This window comes from Taeniopygia guttata, chromosome 4, assembly GCF_048771995.1.
Source record: "Taeniopygia guttata chromosome 4, bTaeGut7.mat, whole genome shotgun sequence".
Taxonomy (NCBI): Eukaryota; Metazoa; Chordata; class Aves; order Passeriformes; family Estrildidae; genus Taeniopygia; species Taeniopygia guttata.
This window is the reverse complement of record NC_133028.1, coordinates 5,740,607-5,757,262: the sequence shown is the minus strand read 5'-3', so window position 1 is coordinate 5,757,262 and position 16,656 is coordinate 5,740,607. Positions and strand designations below refer to the sequence as shown.

The 16,656-nt window shown below is 46.3% G+C and overlaps 1 protein-coding gene across 4 annotated transcripts in view; it reads right to left on the bottom strand.

The window, feature by feature from the left end:
- Window positions 1-16,656, bottom strand: part of LOC100190340 (vacuolar protein sorting 24) — a 33,765-nt gene that overhangs the window by 4,794 nt on the left and 12,315 nt on the right. Inside the window, exons 1-3 of one of the 4 annotated variants that reach the window (XM_030270150.4) lie at window positions 9,383-9,538; window positions 4,724-4,784; window positions 1,106-1,285 (exon numbers count right to left, since the gene is read on the bottom strand). In XM_030270150.4, the coding sequence (XP_030126010.2) occupies window positions 1,106-1,285; window positions 4,724-4,784; window positions 9,383-9,427 (286 nt within the window). In that variant the 5' untranslated portion in view covers window positions 9,428-9,538. 4 annotated transcript variants of the gene reach the window in all.

Genomic DNA, 16,656 nt, shown 5'->3' with positions numbered 1-16,656 from the left:
TTGGTAAATGCCCCCAGATCTTGCTAGGGAAGCAATCATCTACAAGGTAAAGACAATTCTACTCCTGTGACAGGTCCTGTCAAAATCAGTGACACAGGCTCCACCAGGATACAGAGGTATTAGGAATGCATTCAAACTGTTTAGAAATGCACACTAAGAATGTGCTCCAAATTGCTGTGAGTTCAGTTCCAGAGCATGTGATTCTCACATCCCTGGAAACCTCAGGCTCTGAAGAGAGGTGCTGGATCCTCTGCTGAGCAGCTTGTCACAGGAAACAGGGAACCAGCAAGGATGTAGGGAACAATGAGGAGCAGGAACCACAAAAAACTAAAACTGGGAGCTCCCTGACTACTTCAGAGCGCAGAGTGGGACACTCATCCAGGCAGGGCACTGGAGAAACAGCCTCAGAACACCCTGCAGGCTGAGGGGGGTTATTGCCTACAGGGATATAGGACTTCTTACAGGGATGTAGGGGGAAAGAGCATGTTCAGACATGGGGAAACCTACAATGGATCTTTTAAGGGGACTACAGGAAGATAACTGAATCTTAGGGGAATGATCAAAGGTAGTTTGGGGAAGGATTGAAGTGGATCAGGGAACACACAAACCTCAGGGGCCTGCAGGACCAGGTACCAGCAGTTCAGGCAGAGCAGGAGATCTGGGACAGGTATCAGATATCTGGCCAGCTTGGACAGAGCATCTGAGAGCAGCTCCTGGAGCAACTGATCTACTGGGTACACGTGTGTTCTACTAGTGGACCTCAGTCCTCATGAGCTGAAGAGCAGGGTGGAGCTGTTCACAATGTGTGAAAGATGTGTGTGTTTATGGGGTGGTGGCAAAGGCTCTGCTCTGGCACTGTGGGTGCATGTGCCTGCTGGGATTAGGGGGTAGAACTTCAGCACCCTCACAGCTCTGGGCCTGCTATGGGAGGATCTTCCCAGGCTCCTGAAGCCCACTGGAATCAGCTGCTTTTCACAGGAGCACAGCTGCTCCCACATTCAAGCTCTGCCTGCATTTGATTTTGGTTCTGGACAAGGAAACCTCAGACCTCACTTCTACTACTGTCAGAGCAGTCATTGTGCTTGGGCCCAGAATTTGCTCTTACCAAGCTGGTTCTTCATGCCCATGAGAACAGAGTTCATGTGAGCTTTGGATGCGTAGAGTTTGCTTATGGCCCTCCGAGAGCGCACCAGCTCCTTCGCCAGGATCACACACACATCCCTCTGGTTCTTTTTGGCAGCATCCTTTATGGACCTCTTCACCTTCTCCTCTTCCCTCTGGATATCTGGGGTACAGAAAAACACAGCAAACAGTGACCAGCTCCTAAAGGATACAGAAGAGAAACCAGTCATTTGTTGAGGTGTGTTACCAATGCAAAGAATTGTTTCTGCTTGATTTCAGATTCCCTGTTACTCAAAGATCTTGTTCTAGGCTGATTTAAATGTCAGCTGATTAATTCAGATAAATCTTAATAGGAAAATTCTCATTACTGAACATCCAGCTCTGTAATTTCCTTTGCAGTCAAGAGTACTCTAAAAGACTGTCTGAGACTATTAGTCCAAGCTGACTAAGAGCTTACAAAGCAAAAAAAGGTCCTATAAGAACAAAGCACTCTGAGAGAATGACTTGACTCACAACTTTAAAATAACTTCCTATTAAACTGGCCTGATACAAATATATATACACAAAAGATACATCCAACTTGAAACATCATACTGTTCAAACTCTCCCAGCATCCAGCTCTGTCCAACAGCTTTTTTAAGAGTATGCTTAAGTGGGAATACTGAACTAAGCATGAGCAAAGAGTTGGTTGGATTTGAACTATTAAACACTAAAAAGGCCTATTTAAATACAATTGGTTTCTCCAGCAAATCTGATGTGACTGTTCTCAGTTCTGCCCTGAGAGGTAACACTGACTGTGAACAGCAGGAGCCCGGTACTCCAAAAAGCTCAGAATAAAAAATGCAAGAGTAAGCAGGGGCAATATCAACCTCCTTTCTTTTCTGGACTCAGCAATAAATTAGCCACTGATGAAATGTGGGTCTCAGAGTCCACAAGAAAAATTATCCTAAAGTAAATAGAGAATTCAGATAGTAAAGGTTCCTCACCTTTGTGCAAAGAGTTGATTGAAATGACAGTAAGAACAATTTTTTTCAAGAAAAGCCTCTGTTCAGATTTAGCTTTGAGTCTTCTTGATTTATGCCAGATAAAGTTATACATTGGAAGGATCAGAAACTGCCCTTTTATAAAAACAAAGGCATCAACACACACTTTCTGGCACAGGCTAACTTGGAGACTTCAACACAGCTTCTCAGGTGGGAGTTAATGAACCCTGTACTCAAGACCAGTAATTCTCTCAGTATCATTCACTGAGGTGTTTACCTTAAAGGACTGGCAGAAAGCTGTAGGATCACAATCAGAAAAACATTCCTTTGTTGCTTTCCCACTATTATTTTCAGAAACACTACAAACTTGAAGACATTTGTATGTCAGATGTGGGACTGAGGCGAGTCCCAGCACATCAGAGCAGGTAAGACAGAGCTGAAGTGCTCCAGCAGGAAACAGGAACACCAGCAGCACTCCAGCAGTACTGAGGAATGACAATATTCACTCTGGCAGGCTGGAAACAACCACAAGTATTGTGCTACTGCACCCAGGCTAGTGTAGGGCAGCCTGCACCTCAGTGAATGCTTTCACTGGTGTGAACTGCTGAGTATGAGATCAGTGGCACAAGAATGCAGGAACAGCCAACTCCATCTTTGAAGGTCAGTGCCAGCTGCACTCCTCAAGGGAGCCAAAGTCACTTCCCCAGGCCCTCTGCAGCACTGTCAAGCACAAGGGGCATAAAGCAGCTCAAAGCACCTGTGAGAGGGACTCACAGGCTCAGCAAAACACAGAGTTACTGTATTACTCCAACTCTTAACAACTGAAAAAATTCAGTTCTGAAGTAACAAAGATACCTTTCAGTTCTCCAAACCTTACAAGCCCTGAAAAACAACCTACCCCAAACAGAAATCACTAAAACAGCAAGAGTCCAACAACAGATGGTTTCAAAGAGTGTGTTGCTATTTTAGTAACTCTGCTGACTGGGTGAGCCAAGTGCTCAAGTGATCCAAGCCCACCCAGCTCATCCCAGGTGGATCTAATGTTGCCTTGTTCAAACTCTTTCAGCACAGCCTTCCCCAAGAAAACTAAGACAGGTTCCATCCTTACTTAAAGATTGCAGTGATTTCCTGTGTAAGGCTCAGCTGAAAGAAGAGAGCATGGCAGAATCCAACTGCAGTGGGTAATTTCTGAGGAAACCTCCAGTGGCACTTGGCTGCCATCCTTCAGGAGCAACCTGCTAATCTGGGAAGTGTCCAGCAGAACAATGTACTTCCATAGGTGACCCTTGGTAAAATGTGAAATCCTGGCACAAAGATATTCTCTACTTTATTTTAAGGGCAATTATCAGTATAGCAGACAGTTGGTGGTTAGTGGTGAACTGTATTTCTTTGAATGCAGGATTCTGAAACACAGACAGGTTTAGAGCTGCTAAAAAAATTAAATTTGCATTTATATCAAAATATCACACTACCATGTAACCTAGTATCTGTGTAGGCCATTAAAAGCATTATGGCACGTAAAAAGTTAAGAGAAACATGAATTTTCAAGAAACATCAGTAGTGACCACGTGGGTAATTTGCTTCTGTGGAAGATGCAACCTCTAAAACATATTTTGCTAATAAAATGAGAGTTGCAGTTCCTCTGTGCCTGATACAGCCACATGAAGTGCCCTGGAGAAAGTAAAAGAATTCACATCCCTGAACATCAGTTTTACAGGCAAAGACACAAACTCTGCTCCTCATATTGGAGACAAAGACACACTTTGTATTGCACAAGCAACCTTCTCCAACCAACTCACACAAGTCTACAAGACACAAACCCTGCCAGGTCACTCCAGAGGCACAGGGCTGGAGAAGGATGGGGAATGCAGGATCTACTCCTCAAAGCATCTCTCCAAACAGGAATGTGCTAGTAACCAGATGCTGACACAAAATATCCTTCACCAGCACCTCCCATGGACAAATCCCAGAGACAGGGTAGAAGACAAATAACGGGACAAAACCTAGGCCCAAACCTATTTTCAGGCTCAGGGAAGGCAGGTAGAACAAATTCTGAACAAACGCCAGTGCAATATGAAGCAACTCCTCAGCTTTTCAAGACACATTCAGCAGTGTAATGTTCATTATTTAATAGCAAAACACCCACCCACTGAGAAAATACTTTTTTTTCCCCTTCCTCTCTTCTGTTTGTAATTTTTCCAAGCTGGCAGCAAGCTACTTTTGCTTGGCATGTGCACTTTCACACCAGCACATGCCAGTGGAACTGTCTACATGTGGTATTATATACCACACTGATACTACTCCTTAAACCAATGTGGGTGAAATTCTGGATAATAAGTCTAATACATATTATCCAAAGGGATTTAAGGGCATTATGTCTTACTGGGAGCATGAAATATTTATGTTCTTTTGAAAATTTTACTTGGATAATTTCACAGCGACGTCATTTTGTAACACAGACTAAGTCTGGCCCCAGGATCACATTTATCTTCCTTTACTCCAGATGTGATACACTACCCCAAGTTATTAAATTTCACAGCCTGCCTCAGTTAAAGCAAAAAACCCTTCAAGACACACAAGGAGAGTAAAAACAAAAAAAATGAGATACAAGTACAAACCTCTGATCTGTCTATCAATCACTCTCATTTCTTTCCTTATCTTCAAGGACCATTCATTGACCTTAAAAAGAAAAAGTGAGAGTTACTTGAAATTCCAACTTCAAAACTACGCTTTTATACTTTCATGTAACTTAAACATTCAGTATCAAAAGCAGCACTTCAAAATGCACAAGCTGCAAGTTATGAGTGATGTTAAAATATTTCATTATTCAAATAATAAAACCCCCAAACATTGCAGAGATATCACCAGCTACTGCACTGCTCTTAATGTTCAGACAAGGAGTTAAGGAGGACCTTTACAGATCCCTTCCAACCAAAACTCTTCAATGATTCCATGATGTGATTTGTGACTCAGATGCTCACAGCCTGGCTAACTTCCCACATCACAGCCACGTCACTTTACAGAAGGAACTTGCCACAGGGGACTTCAGCAGAAGGGACAGACTTCGGCACAGGATGACAGCCCCAAGAGTGCTACTGCCCATTTCAGTCAGAAGGATCTCCAGGAGGTCTCCAAGCCAACCTCTACTCAAAGCAGGATCAAGTTCAGAGTTCAGACAGGTTGTTCAGGATCTCATCCATTGAGTTTTGATACTGTTTGAGAGCAGAGACTTCACAGCCACCCTGAGCAAATGCACTTAAATTACTCCTGTGTGGTGAAGACTTTTCCTCACAGAGTCCTGGAATGGTTTGGGTTGGAAGGGACCTTAAAGACCATCTATTTCCAGTGCCCTGCTGTTGGCAGGGCCACCTTCCACTAAACCAGACTGCTTAGAGCTCCATCCAACCTGGCCTTTCATGTTCAATACAAAACTCTCCTCTGGCCAGCTGTGGCTGTAACCCCCTCCTGTCACTGGACACACCCCAAAAGTACCTGTGTGTGTCTTGACTACAGCCTCACCAGAGGCACTGAGAGGCTTTAGACCCTTGCTCCTTCACCTTCTCCAGGCCAAAAGGAGCCCAGTTCCCATAGCCACTCCTCCTGCATCACAGGCTCCAGCCCTCCTCCATCCTGATGGGGCTCTGCCACACTTCCCCAGCTTGTTGAGATCCTTCCTGGCTGTGTGCCCACACTGGGACACTGCTGCAGGTGTGGTCCCTCCACTGAGTAGCAGTGACTGAACACTCAGCACAGTGACTACAGCTTCCCAACACACCCCTGTTTGCCTTCATTGCTGCAAAGATGCACTGGGAACTCCTTTATTATCCATGGGAAACCAGATCCTTTCCTGCAGAGCTGGTGCCCAGCTGTGTGCAGGGATGATCGGCCCAATCTTGCATTGCCCAACATTGTGAGGTTCCTGCTGGGTTCCTCCCACTTGCTCAGGTCTCTCTGCCCTCCAGCTTCCCTTCCCCTGCCTTTGGTGGTGTTCAAACACAGCCACTCCTTCAACAGCTCCCTCCTGGCGCCTGCCAAGATCTCTGTCCCAGATCCTCTGGCTCACCCAGGAGATGGGGAGCTCCACTTGCCCTGACCATCCCTCTAGGGAAGCAGAGTGAAGAGAACCTGTGCAATGAAAATCTGTAAAGCAAGTTCTCTTCTGTGCACAAGCCCAGCAGACCCACAGATTTAGACTTTCACCAGTCTCAAAAGACTTTCTCTTGGTCATGGTGAACAAGACTATCTTTTGACTGCAGACAAAAGCCACCATTTGAGGTACCCAAGCACAAAATCAGCTTTAAAACCCCAACATACAACCCAAAGCCCTGCAAAGGTGCAGAAGTTTTTAGCAGGTTTCAGAAAGCTCCTGTACCTTTAGTTAAACCCTGGGTTTACAGGTAAAAAAACCCTAAACCCAGAACTGACTGCAGCCTCCCCTCTTGCTCTTCAAAGCAGAGGAGATAATGTCCTGGAGAATCATTCCTCACCCTGACAGAAAGCTAAGAAGGTCTCTTTTAGACTATGGGCTACATGACAGGAAAAAAGCAGGGGGAAGAGACTGAGAGAAACATGACAGAGCTCTGTCTGGCCAGCTGTCCTGTCTCAAATGTAACACCCACCAGAGATTTGCCCTACAACTTTATTCTAGAACAAACCAACAAACAACAAGCCTTCACATACAAGCACAATCAGCAACTGTCCAATGAACCACTGCAGAATTTGCAGCTTCTGTCTCTGGGATGCACAGCCCAGCACAAAGACACCATTAAATCAAGGCTGGTTGTGTGTTGTCATCAAAACCTGCTTATTTTGACAGCAGAAAACTCTTTCACAGCTCATCCTTAGCACTGCCAGGGGTTTGACATAACTGTCCTAAAGGCAGAGCTGGGTGACTACGCCTTCCCTGGTGCTCCCAACTCATCTCCTGCTTTGTGTAGGAGGAGGAGCAAATCCCACTGACTCTCACCCAGGCTAGCCCATGCTCCCAGCTCCGTGAGACAGCAATTTGTTGAGCTGGGATGAAGGCACGCTGCCCATCTCACACAGGACACAGGGACACGGACACAGACCATAGCACAAGGCAGCAGTGCTGGGAACAGGAATATGTGGTCCAGCTGAGCAAAGATGATTACCCTGAGCACAACTCCATGCTGATGAAGCAATTCTGCTTCCACTCCTGATCTGAACAAAAACATCACTCTCACAGCACTGCATCATGCCAGAGTCAGCCAGCAAAGCACTCAAGCTGAAAAGAGCCAACTCAGACTACCCTGGAGGAAAACCCACTTTTTAATTTCAAACGATCCAGACATGGCATTAAAAGTATAATAAATCCTCAGCTTTAGACAGGTTGAAATGTATCACCAGCTCTTCACAAGAGCTGAAGATATTTGCCTTGTATTGATCATAAATAAATTACCTCACATCAACAGAGCGGGCAGACGAAAGAACTGAGGGCAAATCATTGTCATCACAAAAATCTCAACCCCTCCCCATCATCACCCACCTTCTGCAGGCTGGGATGATTCCCTCTAGCCCTGCTCAGGGCCTGCATCTTGAGCACAGCTGCTGGCAGCCATGAGCTAAGCTGTGTTGTTTCCCCATCAGCTAGGATGCAGAAACAGCTACTGCTTTGTCCTTCTCAAGCTGCAGTTAGGTACAGGAGGAAAGGAATGTTTAACTAATAATGGGTTTCTCAATATCAGTGTTAGGCCTGTGAAGTCACCATGGCATTCTGCACACCAAGGCAGAGCTCATGACAGCAAGAGGACTCATGTCACCTCTCCTGTCCCACACTGCCTTTGTAGAGGTTTCTGCAAAGAATCACAGAATCATTGGCTTAGGAAGGGATCTCTGGAGATCATCCAGTCCAAACCCCCTGCCAAGGCAGGGTCACCCAGAGCAGGTGGGTTTGGAATGTCTCCAGAGAGGGAGACTCCACAACCTCCCTGTTCCAGGCTCTGCCACCCTCAGCATAAAGAAGCTTTTCCTCAAGCAAAGCTGGAAGTTATTGTGCTTTAGTTTATGGCCACTGCTCCTTGTCCTGTTGCTGTGCACCAAAAAGAAGGTTCAAGGTGGCTGGCACCATCCTCCAAGAGATCCAAGATGTCCCACAGACTCTGTGCTACTGGAAAACACGGCAAGCTCATCAGTTAGGGAAGGCTAAAGAGCAGCCCTCAGGCAGGAGGCAAGAACTCCTGAGTGCAGCAGGTCCACATGGGTGGGTTCCACAGTTGTCTGCCCTGAGAGCAGCAGTCCCCAGCCCCAGCTCTCCCTCTGGTCTTTGTACCACCCTCAGGAACTCAGCAGACTGACCCAGCCCACACAGTGCTCCCACACAGGCAGAGGAGGAAGGAGGACTCTCCTGAAGGTACATGCCTCATCTGATTCTCTCACCACACAAGCAACAACCATAACCCTGGGGCTCAGCTGCTACAAAGCACCAAGGAACATCTGTGACACTGCAGCTTGTCTAAGCCTTCAACTTGTGTGCCTGCCATTCTTCTCCCTGCTGCTTTTCCAGTACTCTCATTTATTTGATCTTCCTCTCACCAAACAGCAGATTTTTTTCACTAACACATTCATAGCTACTTATGAAAGGCACCAGTGAAATCCACCAATGTCTTGATTATTTCATTCCACTGTGAGAGCAGAAGGCTGTTCGTAGAAACACAGTTTGTCTACAGACTCATCTTCTCCCTACAAGTCCCAACACTTCAGCTGTGGTTTCCTAATTTTAGGGCTGTGTCTGCAAGAGGAGCTAGAACCACAGAATCACAGCATCACAGAATGTTAGGGGGTTGGAATGAGCCCAACAGACCATACAGTTCCAACCACCCCTGCCATGGGCAGGGACGCCTCCCACTAGACCAGCTTGCTCAAGGCTGTATCCAGCTTGGCTTTGAACATTTTCAGGGATGGGGCAGCCACAGCTTCCATGGCCAACTTGTTGCAGTGCCTCACCACGCTCACGGGGAAGAATTCCTTCTTAGCATCTAGCCTAAATTTCCCCTCTATCAACTTGTACCCGTTCCCTCTTGTCCTGCCACTCCACTTCCTCACACAGAGCCCCTCTCCGGCTCCTCTGTAGACCCCCTCAGACACCAGAAGGTTCTGTGCGGTCTCGGGCCGGGTGTAGCCTGCGCCAGGGCCAGGCCGAGCCCGGCCCCTCCGCAGTACCCGCCCGACGCCATAGCAACGCCTCACGGCCCTGCCGCCACTCCCCCACCAAACTCCCGGCCCCGCCTCGGCGGGGCTCCGGCCCTGCGGCCCCTCACCAGCTCCTTGGGCGGCTTCTCGGGGGTCTTCCCGAACAGCCCCATGGCGGCCGCCGCGCCGCCACTTCCGGGTTCCCCTCAGCCGGCCGGCCGGGGCGTACTGCGCCTGCGCGGCGGCACGCGCAGCCCGCCCCCTCCGCGCGGGGCCTCGCCCCGCCCCCGCGGCTTCCCGCCAATCACGCGGCGCTGCGCTGAGGGGCGGCGCTGAGGGGCGGCGCTGAGGGGCGGGAAGGCGCTGAGGGGCGGGAAGGCGCTGAGGGGCGGGAAGGTGCTGTGCACCGCCCCTCACACTGAGCGTCTTTGTAACCCGCTCACAGCCAGTCAGCTTGGAAAAGATTTCTGATATTATCTAGTTCAACCACGACCGAACACCACCATGGCACTGGGTGCCACGTCCAGCCTTTCCTTAAACACGTCCAGGGACAGTGACTCCACCATCGCTCTGGGCAGCCCATTCCAATGTCCGGTCGCCCTGTGAAGAAATTCCTCCTAATGCGCAACCTAAACACTCCACTGGTCCAGCTTAAGACTGCGCCCTCTCATCCTGCCGCTGGTTTCCCGGGACCAGGGCCGGCAGTCCTCTGCTGTAGGGAGCTCTGCAGGGCAATAAGGCGCCCCTGAGCCTCCTCCAGGCTCAGCTCCCTCAGCCGCTCCTCGCAGCTCCGCTCCCTTCTCTGGAATTCCAGCATCCCTTGGTGCGAGGGCCGGCTCCCCCTCCGGCCTTTCCCCAGGACACGGCAGGGCAAAGCCCCCACAAGCCCATGGCCACCCCGCCCCAGCTGCCGGGGCTCCTCCGGAGAAATCCCGCTAGCCAGGCCTGGCTCATCTTCATCCTCCTCTCCACAGGTCACCTGGCTGGAATGAAGGGACAGCTTGGAGCTGCTCGGCTGGAGCTCCAGCGAGTCATTCCAGCTTTGCACGGCCCAGTGCACAACCTGAGACTGAGAGTATTAAAAATAAATCAGTGGTGCACAGAGTGCAAAAGCTTAGGAAGAAAAAGGTGCTATCAACTTAATCTAACTTGTTAATACCTTATGATTATACTTACCCTCATTATTTAATTACCAGACAGACATTTTAGTGAGTTACAAATATGTACAGTTTCACCTTGGTCATCTTCCCCTCCAGAATCTAATGCAGAAATAAAATCTAAACAAGCTTTGGAAAACAGAGCTCTCATTTTGGACTGAGTATCAGCAGTGGGAAAGCCAGTGCTAATAAAACAATAAATAATGAAATCGAGAGTGACAAAGAGCTTTAGAGATTATTTAAATCCATCCTTTGTAAGAGCAGCAGCAAACACCCATCCATCCTTTATTAAGCCTAAAAAACAAGTGAATACCCTCACCTCAGTGGTTTGACATTTTCTGTTTTCAACTGGTCTCCAGCTTCCAGGCACCAGATATCAGAGAATAAAACAATGCTTTAGGAATGTTTAGCATCTCAGTTAAGACACTTCACAAGCACTAGCACAACCCAGCCCTGCGAGGCAAAACATGTGAGCAGCGAAACTGCTGACCTTGTTACAGGCACAGTCTTTGCTCCTTTGCTCCCTTCTCCGGGTGTTCAACTGTCAACGCTGTCTGAGATCCTGCACAGGGTAGAAAACAATGTTACTTGGATGCTTCTGCTGCTCCTGACACGAACATTTCATAAAATAAACACATCCAACTGCTTTTCCCGTCCTGCTGGGACTCTCAATACACTATGCCAGCTGCTCAAGATTCTGTAACAGATGCGTTGCTGCGAACTGCATCGCAATTTATATAACCCAGACACGAAGGGACTAAACCTTCCTCCACAGCTACCTACTGGTCATAATTACCTGCTCCTGTGGATGTGCCCTCAGTGGCTCTCCTGCTAATTAAACAGCAGTTTGGGTCATCCATCAAAAGAACAGGATGAGTAGAGCAATTGAGGCCATTAAAACAAATCTTCAGCTGAAACAGCGTGCACAAAGATTTGAAAACGAGTGCCAGTGCACAGGAGCAGAGCTGCTGGGGCTGTGTGTGAGGGTGAGGAGGTCAGCCTTCAGCAGCAGAGCTGCACTCCACGAGCACCCAGTGCTCCAAGGACACACCATTGCTCCAGCTTAGCACTCACAGCATTTGGGAAATTGCCGAGGTACCAGCAAAAGGCTACAGCAGCCTGTGATACAGCACCTCACTTGTGTGTGTCAGCACCTCAGCTACAGCCTTATTTATACTCACAAAACTTCTCCTTTCCCTTGGCAAGGCCTCAGCTCAGTGCAGATTTCAAAACAGTCCTGAAACAATGTGGATTTCAGCTACCCATGCTGCTGCACAAATTGGAAGCAGAAATGATCTTTGCCCTCATTATGCTTCTCTGCTGCTCTGCTGGGGCTGTAATGACAGAGACAGGACATGTACTGGCAGGTCTCAACTGGAATAAAAATTACTTTCTGGACCACAAGAGAGTTGCTGATATTGTGCCCCTTGTACCTCTCTGCTTCAGTACTGCTCTGGGAAAAAGGAAATGCGAGAGAAAAAAGGACTCAGTAAATTAAAAACAGCTCTTCTGTTAATTACATGAACATCCTCTTGGGAACACACCTAGTGACCGAGCCGTGAAACATTTGTTAATAAAAAATATCGTGCCCAGGTACCTGGACAGATGAAACAATGCCAGCAGCTCTGTGAGCATCACCCTCCCAACTCTATAAAGACACTGGGAGATGAGTTGTAACTGCAAGGGGGAGCTGTGTTTGTATTTCCTATTATCATCATCTTTATGTCATTATCCTCCTTTCATATCACATAGGCAAGATTTAGGAAAGAAATATGACAATTTAAAATATCTTTCTAGTTTAGCCTTTTCCTCTACTCATATAATCTCCTGCTCTTCCTCCTCCCCCTCATTTTTCTTTCCAACCAACAATTCCTCTCTATTCAGCCAGATGATTTCTGAAAAGTACAACCAAAATCAGAGTTTCATACTGAAATAAAAAGAAAACAACAGACTCATTTTTATGGCTCCAAAGAACTATCAAAGAAATCAGAAATCACTTCAGAATGCCAGCACAGTTGGAAGCTGGCAATTTTTACCTTTACAAGCCACTTGTCACTGCATGACAATATTCTGTTCTTTCTCAAGTTTACTTTGAGGCTGTAGAGGGAGCTACCCTAAAGTCTTCCTGGATGTCTGCAGATGAGGATACTGCAGAGACAGCTGCTAGAAGAGGGTCTCCATCTGGAAAAGCAGCTTGTAATCAACTGGAAAAACCACATACAGCAGAGAAGCACCTCCACACAGCAGACTTATGAAGGAAACAGTTCCCAGTGAAACACCAAGGCCTTCTCCTTGGCCAGTGGCTCACAGCACCGAATTCCTGCATCCCCAGGAGATGATTTACTAGTCACAGGAGTTGTGTTATATTTTTATTGTCTTCACAGATAAATCAGGCCAGCAAGACATCCGTAACCATACACACAAAATATTTATCAAAACAATTAACATTACAAATCTCCTTTTAAAATAATTTATTTCACCAATTTCTTTTTAAATGGTACTGTCTTACAACATACATTATTCAACAAAGATGTGCAGAACAGACTCTAAAATAAGAAACACTTAAATAAAGCAATTGTCTCAGATTAGAATTTCAATTTCACCCACATCCCAACTTGTAAATGTTTGCTGGAATACGCTTCTCTTGTAGGCTTGATTTTTGTGCTTACAAAAACAGCATCAAGTTTCCAGATGTTGAAGAGAACATATTATTTTTAAGGTAAGTTTGCATTCAGTTCAACATACAAGGCAACCAAATGATTCTGTCATTAACGTTAGCATCACGTATATTTTAGTTCACTGCACTAACATTTAAACTAAAACTTCAAACCACGTAATCTTTTAAGTGACTAACATTTAGAAGGCAAGCAGTAATATCCTGAAAGCTTACAAAAGACAGGGGCACACAGCTAAGACGGGGGCTCACTCGACAAAGGCTGCGGGTGTGTGTATGGCTGCTTTTTTTTGTAGGACGCCCACCTGCAGACGGGACAGCAGTGTCGCCCGCCCGCCAGCCACTTCATGATGCAATTCTGGTGGAACACGTGGCCACAGGGCAAGCCCATCAGCAGGCAGCCCTTTGCAAAATTTTCTAGACACACCACGCACTCCGTACAGTGCAACATGTCGGAGGGCCAGGCTGACCAGTCTGGCTCCAGGTCACCCGCGGAGCTGTACAAGCTGTAGGACCTGGCCTGGCGTTCGCATGGCTCGTGGTGACAAGAGTGAGTGGCACACGAACACGCCTCAGCGCCGCCCTGACGCTCTGCCTCGCTGCACCTGTGGAACGTGCTCAGCTCATCGTCCTCCGAGACCTCTCTGTCGCTACTGAAGACCTCTTTGTTTTCACTCTCAGAGTCACTTTCGCTGTCTGGAAAGGTTTCCAGCATTTCCTCATCAGAATGGGAGCTGAGGCATTGAAACCTCCACATGGGTAAGTTTTTTATATAATCAGTTGGTATCAGAGGGTGAAGCCAGAGATCGGGGAAGGCCAACCGCTCCAGCAACAAATCCGGGTCTTCATCCCAATCCGAGTCAAAAGGGAAGTGTTGAAAAGAAGCAATGGGATGAAACAGGTAGCTGGTGTACCAATCCCACAGGCTCGACAGCCACTCCAGATTATTGGCATTTACTTCATCCATGTTGTTATTGCGCCTTCGCTTCTTCTCAAAGTAATCAATTAGTAAACCGTGGCCAAGGTACGTGCTGAGGAAGAGGGCTGGATGAGAAGAGTAGAACATCCAATCTGCCCTCACCCAAGAAGCCAAAGTAGTTGTGTTAGAGTACCTGAAGAGTTTTAAACTGTACTCATAAAAGCTGTCTAAGTAGGGTAGTTGCAAAAAACCTAACACTGGCAGCCAGGAAATAATTAATAGTGAATTATACGTCCCTAAAGTGCTTATAAGAACCACAAAACGCTTAATAGTGGCGCCTTGTGTAATAAACAGGTCCATCCAAGCCATCAGATTAACCAAAACTAAACTTAAAACAAATAAATCGTTAACTTCTGGTTGCAACGAGCGCAAAAAGGAATCCATGGCACGTAGTGATATAAATTCACCAGTGTTATTTCCATACCTGTAAATCCCCTCAGGAGTCCTCAGTATGTATGATGGTGTCTTGTAGATACCAATTTCTGCCATGTAACTTTTATTGTCCCAGTTTTCCACGTTGACAAAAATAAACTCTACTCTTCCAGTAAACTTTACACTTAGTGCAGAGAAGAACGCCGGAGGCTGGTCAAGGTTGGCAAACAGGTATATTTTCACCCGGTACTGGTCACTTTTGTTCCATTCTTCTTTCAAATGTTCCGAGTTGTAGATGGTTTTGATCCGAGAGGCAGCGTGGGCTGTGATCCATTTGAAGATGTGCTCCACTTCAATCCTGCGCCCGCTGTATTCCTTAAGCATGACCTTTCCCTTGGAGGTACTGGTTTGTGGAACCGACATAATGAGGGTGGATTTCAGCCAACCCCTCCTCTTGCAGTATCTACAAAGAAATGGTAGGTTAGATTCCAGTTTCATAACCCCAGAACTGAGTCCTTACATTTCTATTCTAAGCCCAAAAATGAGACCTGCTGAGCACCTGGGAACCCTTATAATGTAATAGCAGGAAATAAGGGTACCCAATATTCTCTGGCAAAGCATATTTATTCTTACAATACCGTTATATCTTACAGGAATATTGCAAAGAGATATGCATTCATAAAACAGGAAGAGGAATAGTGTTAATTTTCACAGGTCATTAAAGTAAACAAGGCCATCAGCCATTGGTGCTTTGTAACTGGATTTGAATAATACACAAGCTGACTTCTTGCTTTAAAGCTTTAGTATTAGAAGCTACTTTTCCTTGGCCTTCCAGGCAAGAAGAAAACCACTTCAGTGTAACTTAATATCCCACAGCTTTACCAGTGCTTCCTTCCATCCTGGTTTTGCCAAGCAGCTGTGGGGTGAAGTTGAGCAGACACTGGTCTGTTTGCAGTTGCTTTAATGAAGTTGACAAGTGTCTACTTCCTACTGGAACCATTTTGTCAAGAAGCAGACAGGCTAAGGGGTGAGGTGAGAGAGCTGGCCACAAAACCAGCAGAGCAGGAAGCAACACACGTGGTGCTGGATGATTTGGGCTAAAAAAATACCCAAGCTGTCTGGCAGCCAGATGGGGTGAACCCCAAATCCAAAAGTAAAAGGCTCTTCATGGCTGAACCCTGAGTCGTGGTCCAGAGCACAGTAACTCTCACAAGATGCCTTTTCTCATGCATCTTTGCTACCAATATCACTACACCCAATTATCTAGTCCTCCTTTAAGGAAATACCTGGCAAGCTTCAACAATCAAAATATGACAGAGTAGAAACGCATGCAATGTCTGAGAACGCTGCACATTGGGACCACCAGCCTCATTCACCTCAGCCACCTTACGTAGCTCCTCTGTGGTTTTGGTCTGTCAACATGTATTTAGACAATTACAACTCCCCTTTGCAGGAAAATGAATGCAGCATTTTTAGAAACAGCCATAATGTATTACACTACTAATAAAGGTGTCCTGATTACTGCAGCATGTAGTGTTCAACTGAATTTCAGCTGCAACCTGATAAAAACTATTCACAAGGGTTTATTTGACTAAACATTTCTTGTATTTAAAAAATTGAATTAATTTAAAACATGGTATTTGATCAGAACATTAAGGCTACTTAGGAGATATGCAAAGAGAAACACTGCCAAATTTTTTAAGATGTTCAAATACAAGATTATTTTGTATAAGCACTACAAAGCCTAAGAATTTCCTCCTATGATTAACACTGAAATTTCTGTAAACATTTAGGACTTAAGCTGTATAAGATGTGCGTATCCATACATGCCACTGGAATTCTAGACAAAGTCTCCTGTCATGTAAAGAAAACGCCTCCAACAAAATGTTTAAAAAAAGCCTCTTTTTACAGCAGCAGAGATTTATTAATAGCGTCTTTGGCTCTGCTCTTCTTCCTTGTTAGAAATCATATGCAAACACAGTGACTCTTGCACAGCACACTATGTGTTGTCCAAGGGTGTGTGCCAGTTTATATATAAACATACATTTGTCAGGGAACAGGATTTGTCAGTAATTCTGGGAGGCAGGCACTGTAGGCAAGGTTCATGCTAACCTGTGTTTCCCCTTCCAGATGGTGATATAACGACTCTAAAACTGATATATTCAGCTTTGTCCTAAGCAAGCACAGCTCCTTTCCCTGAATACATGGACTGGAAGGCCA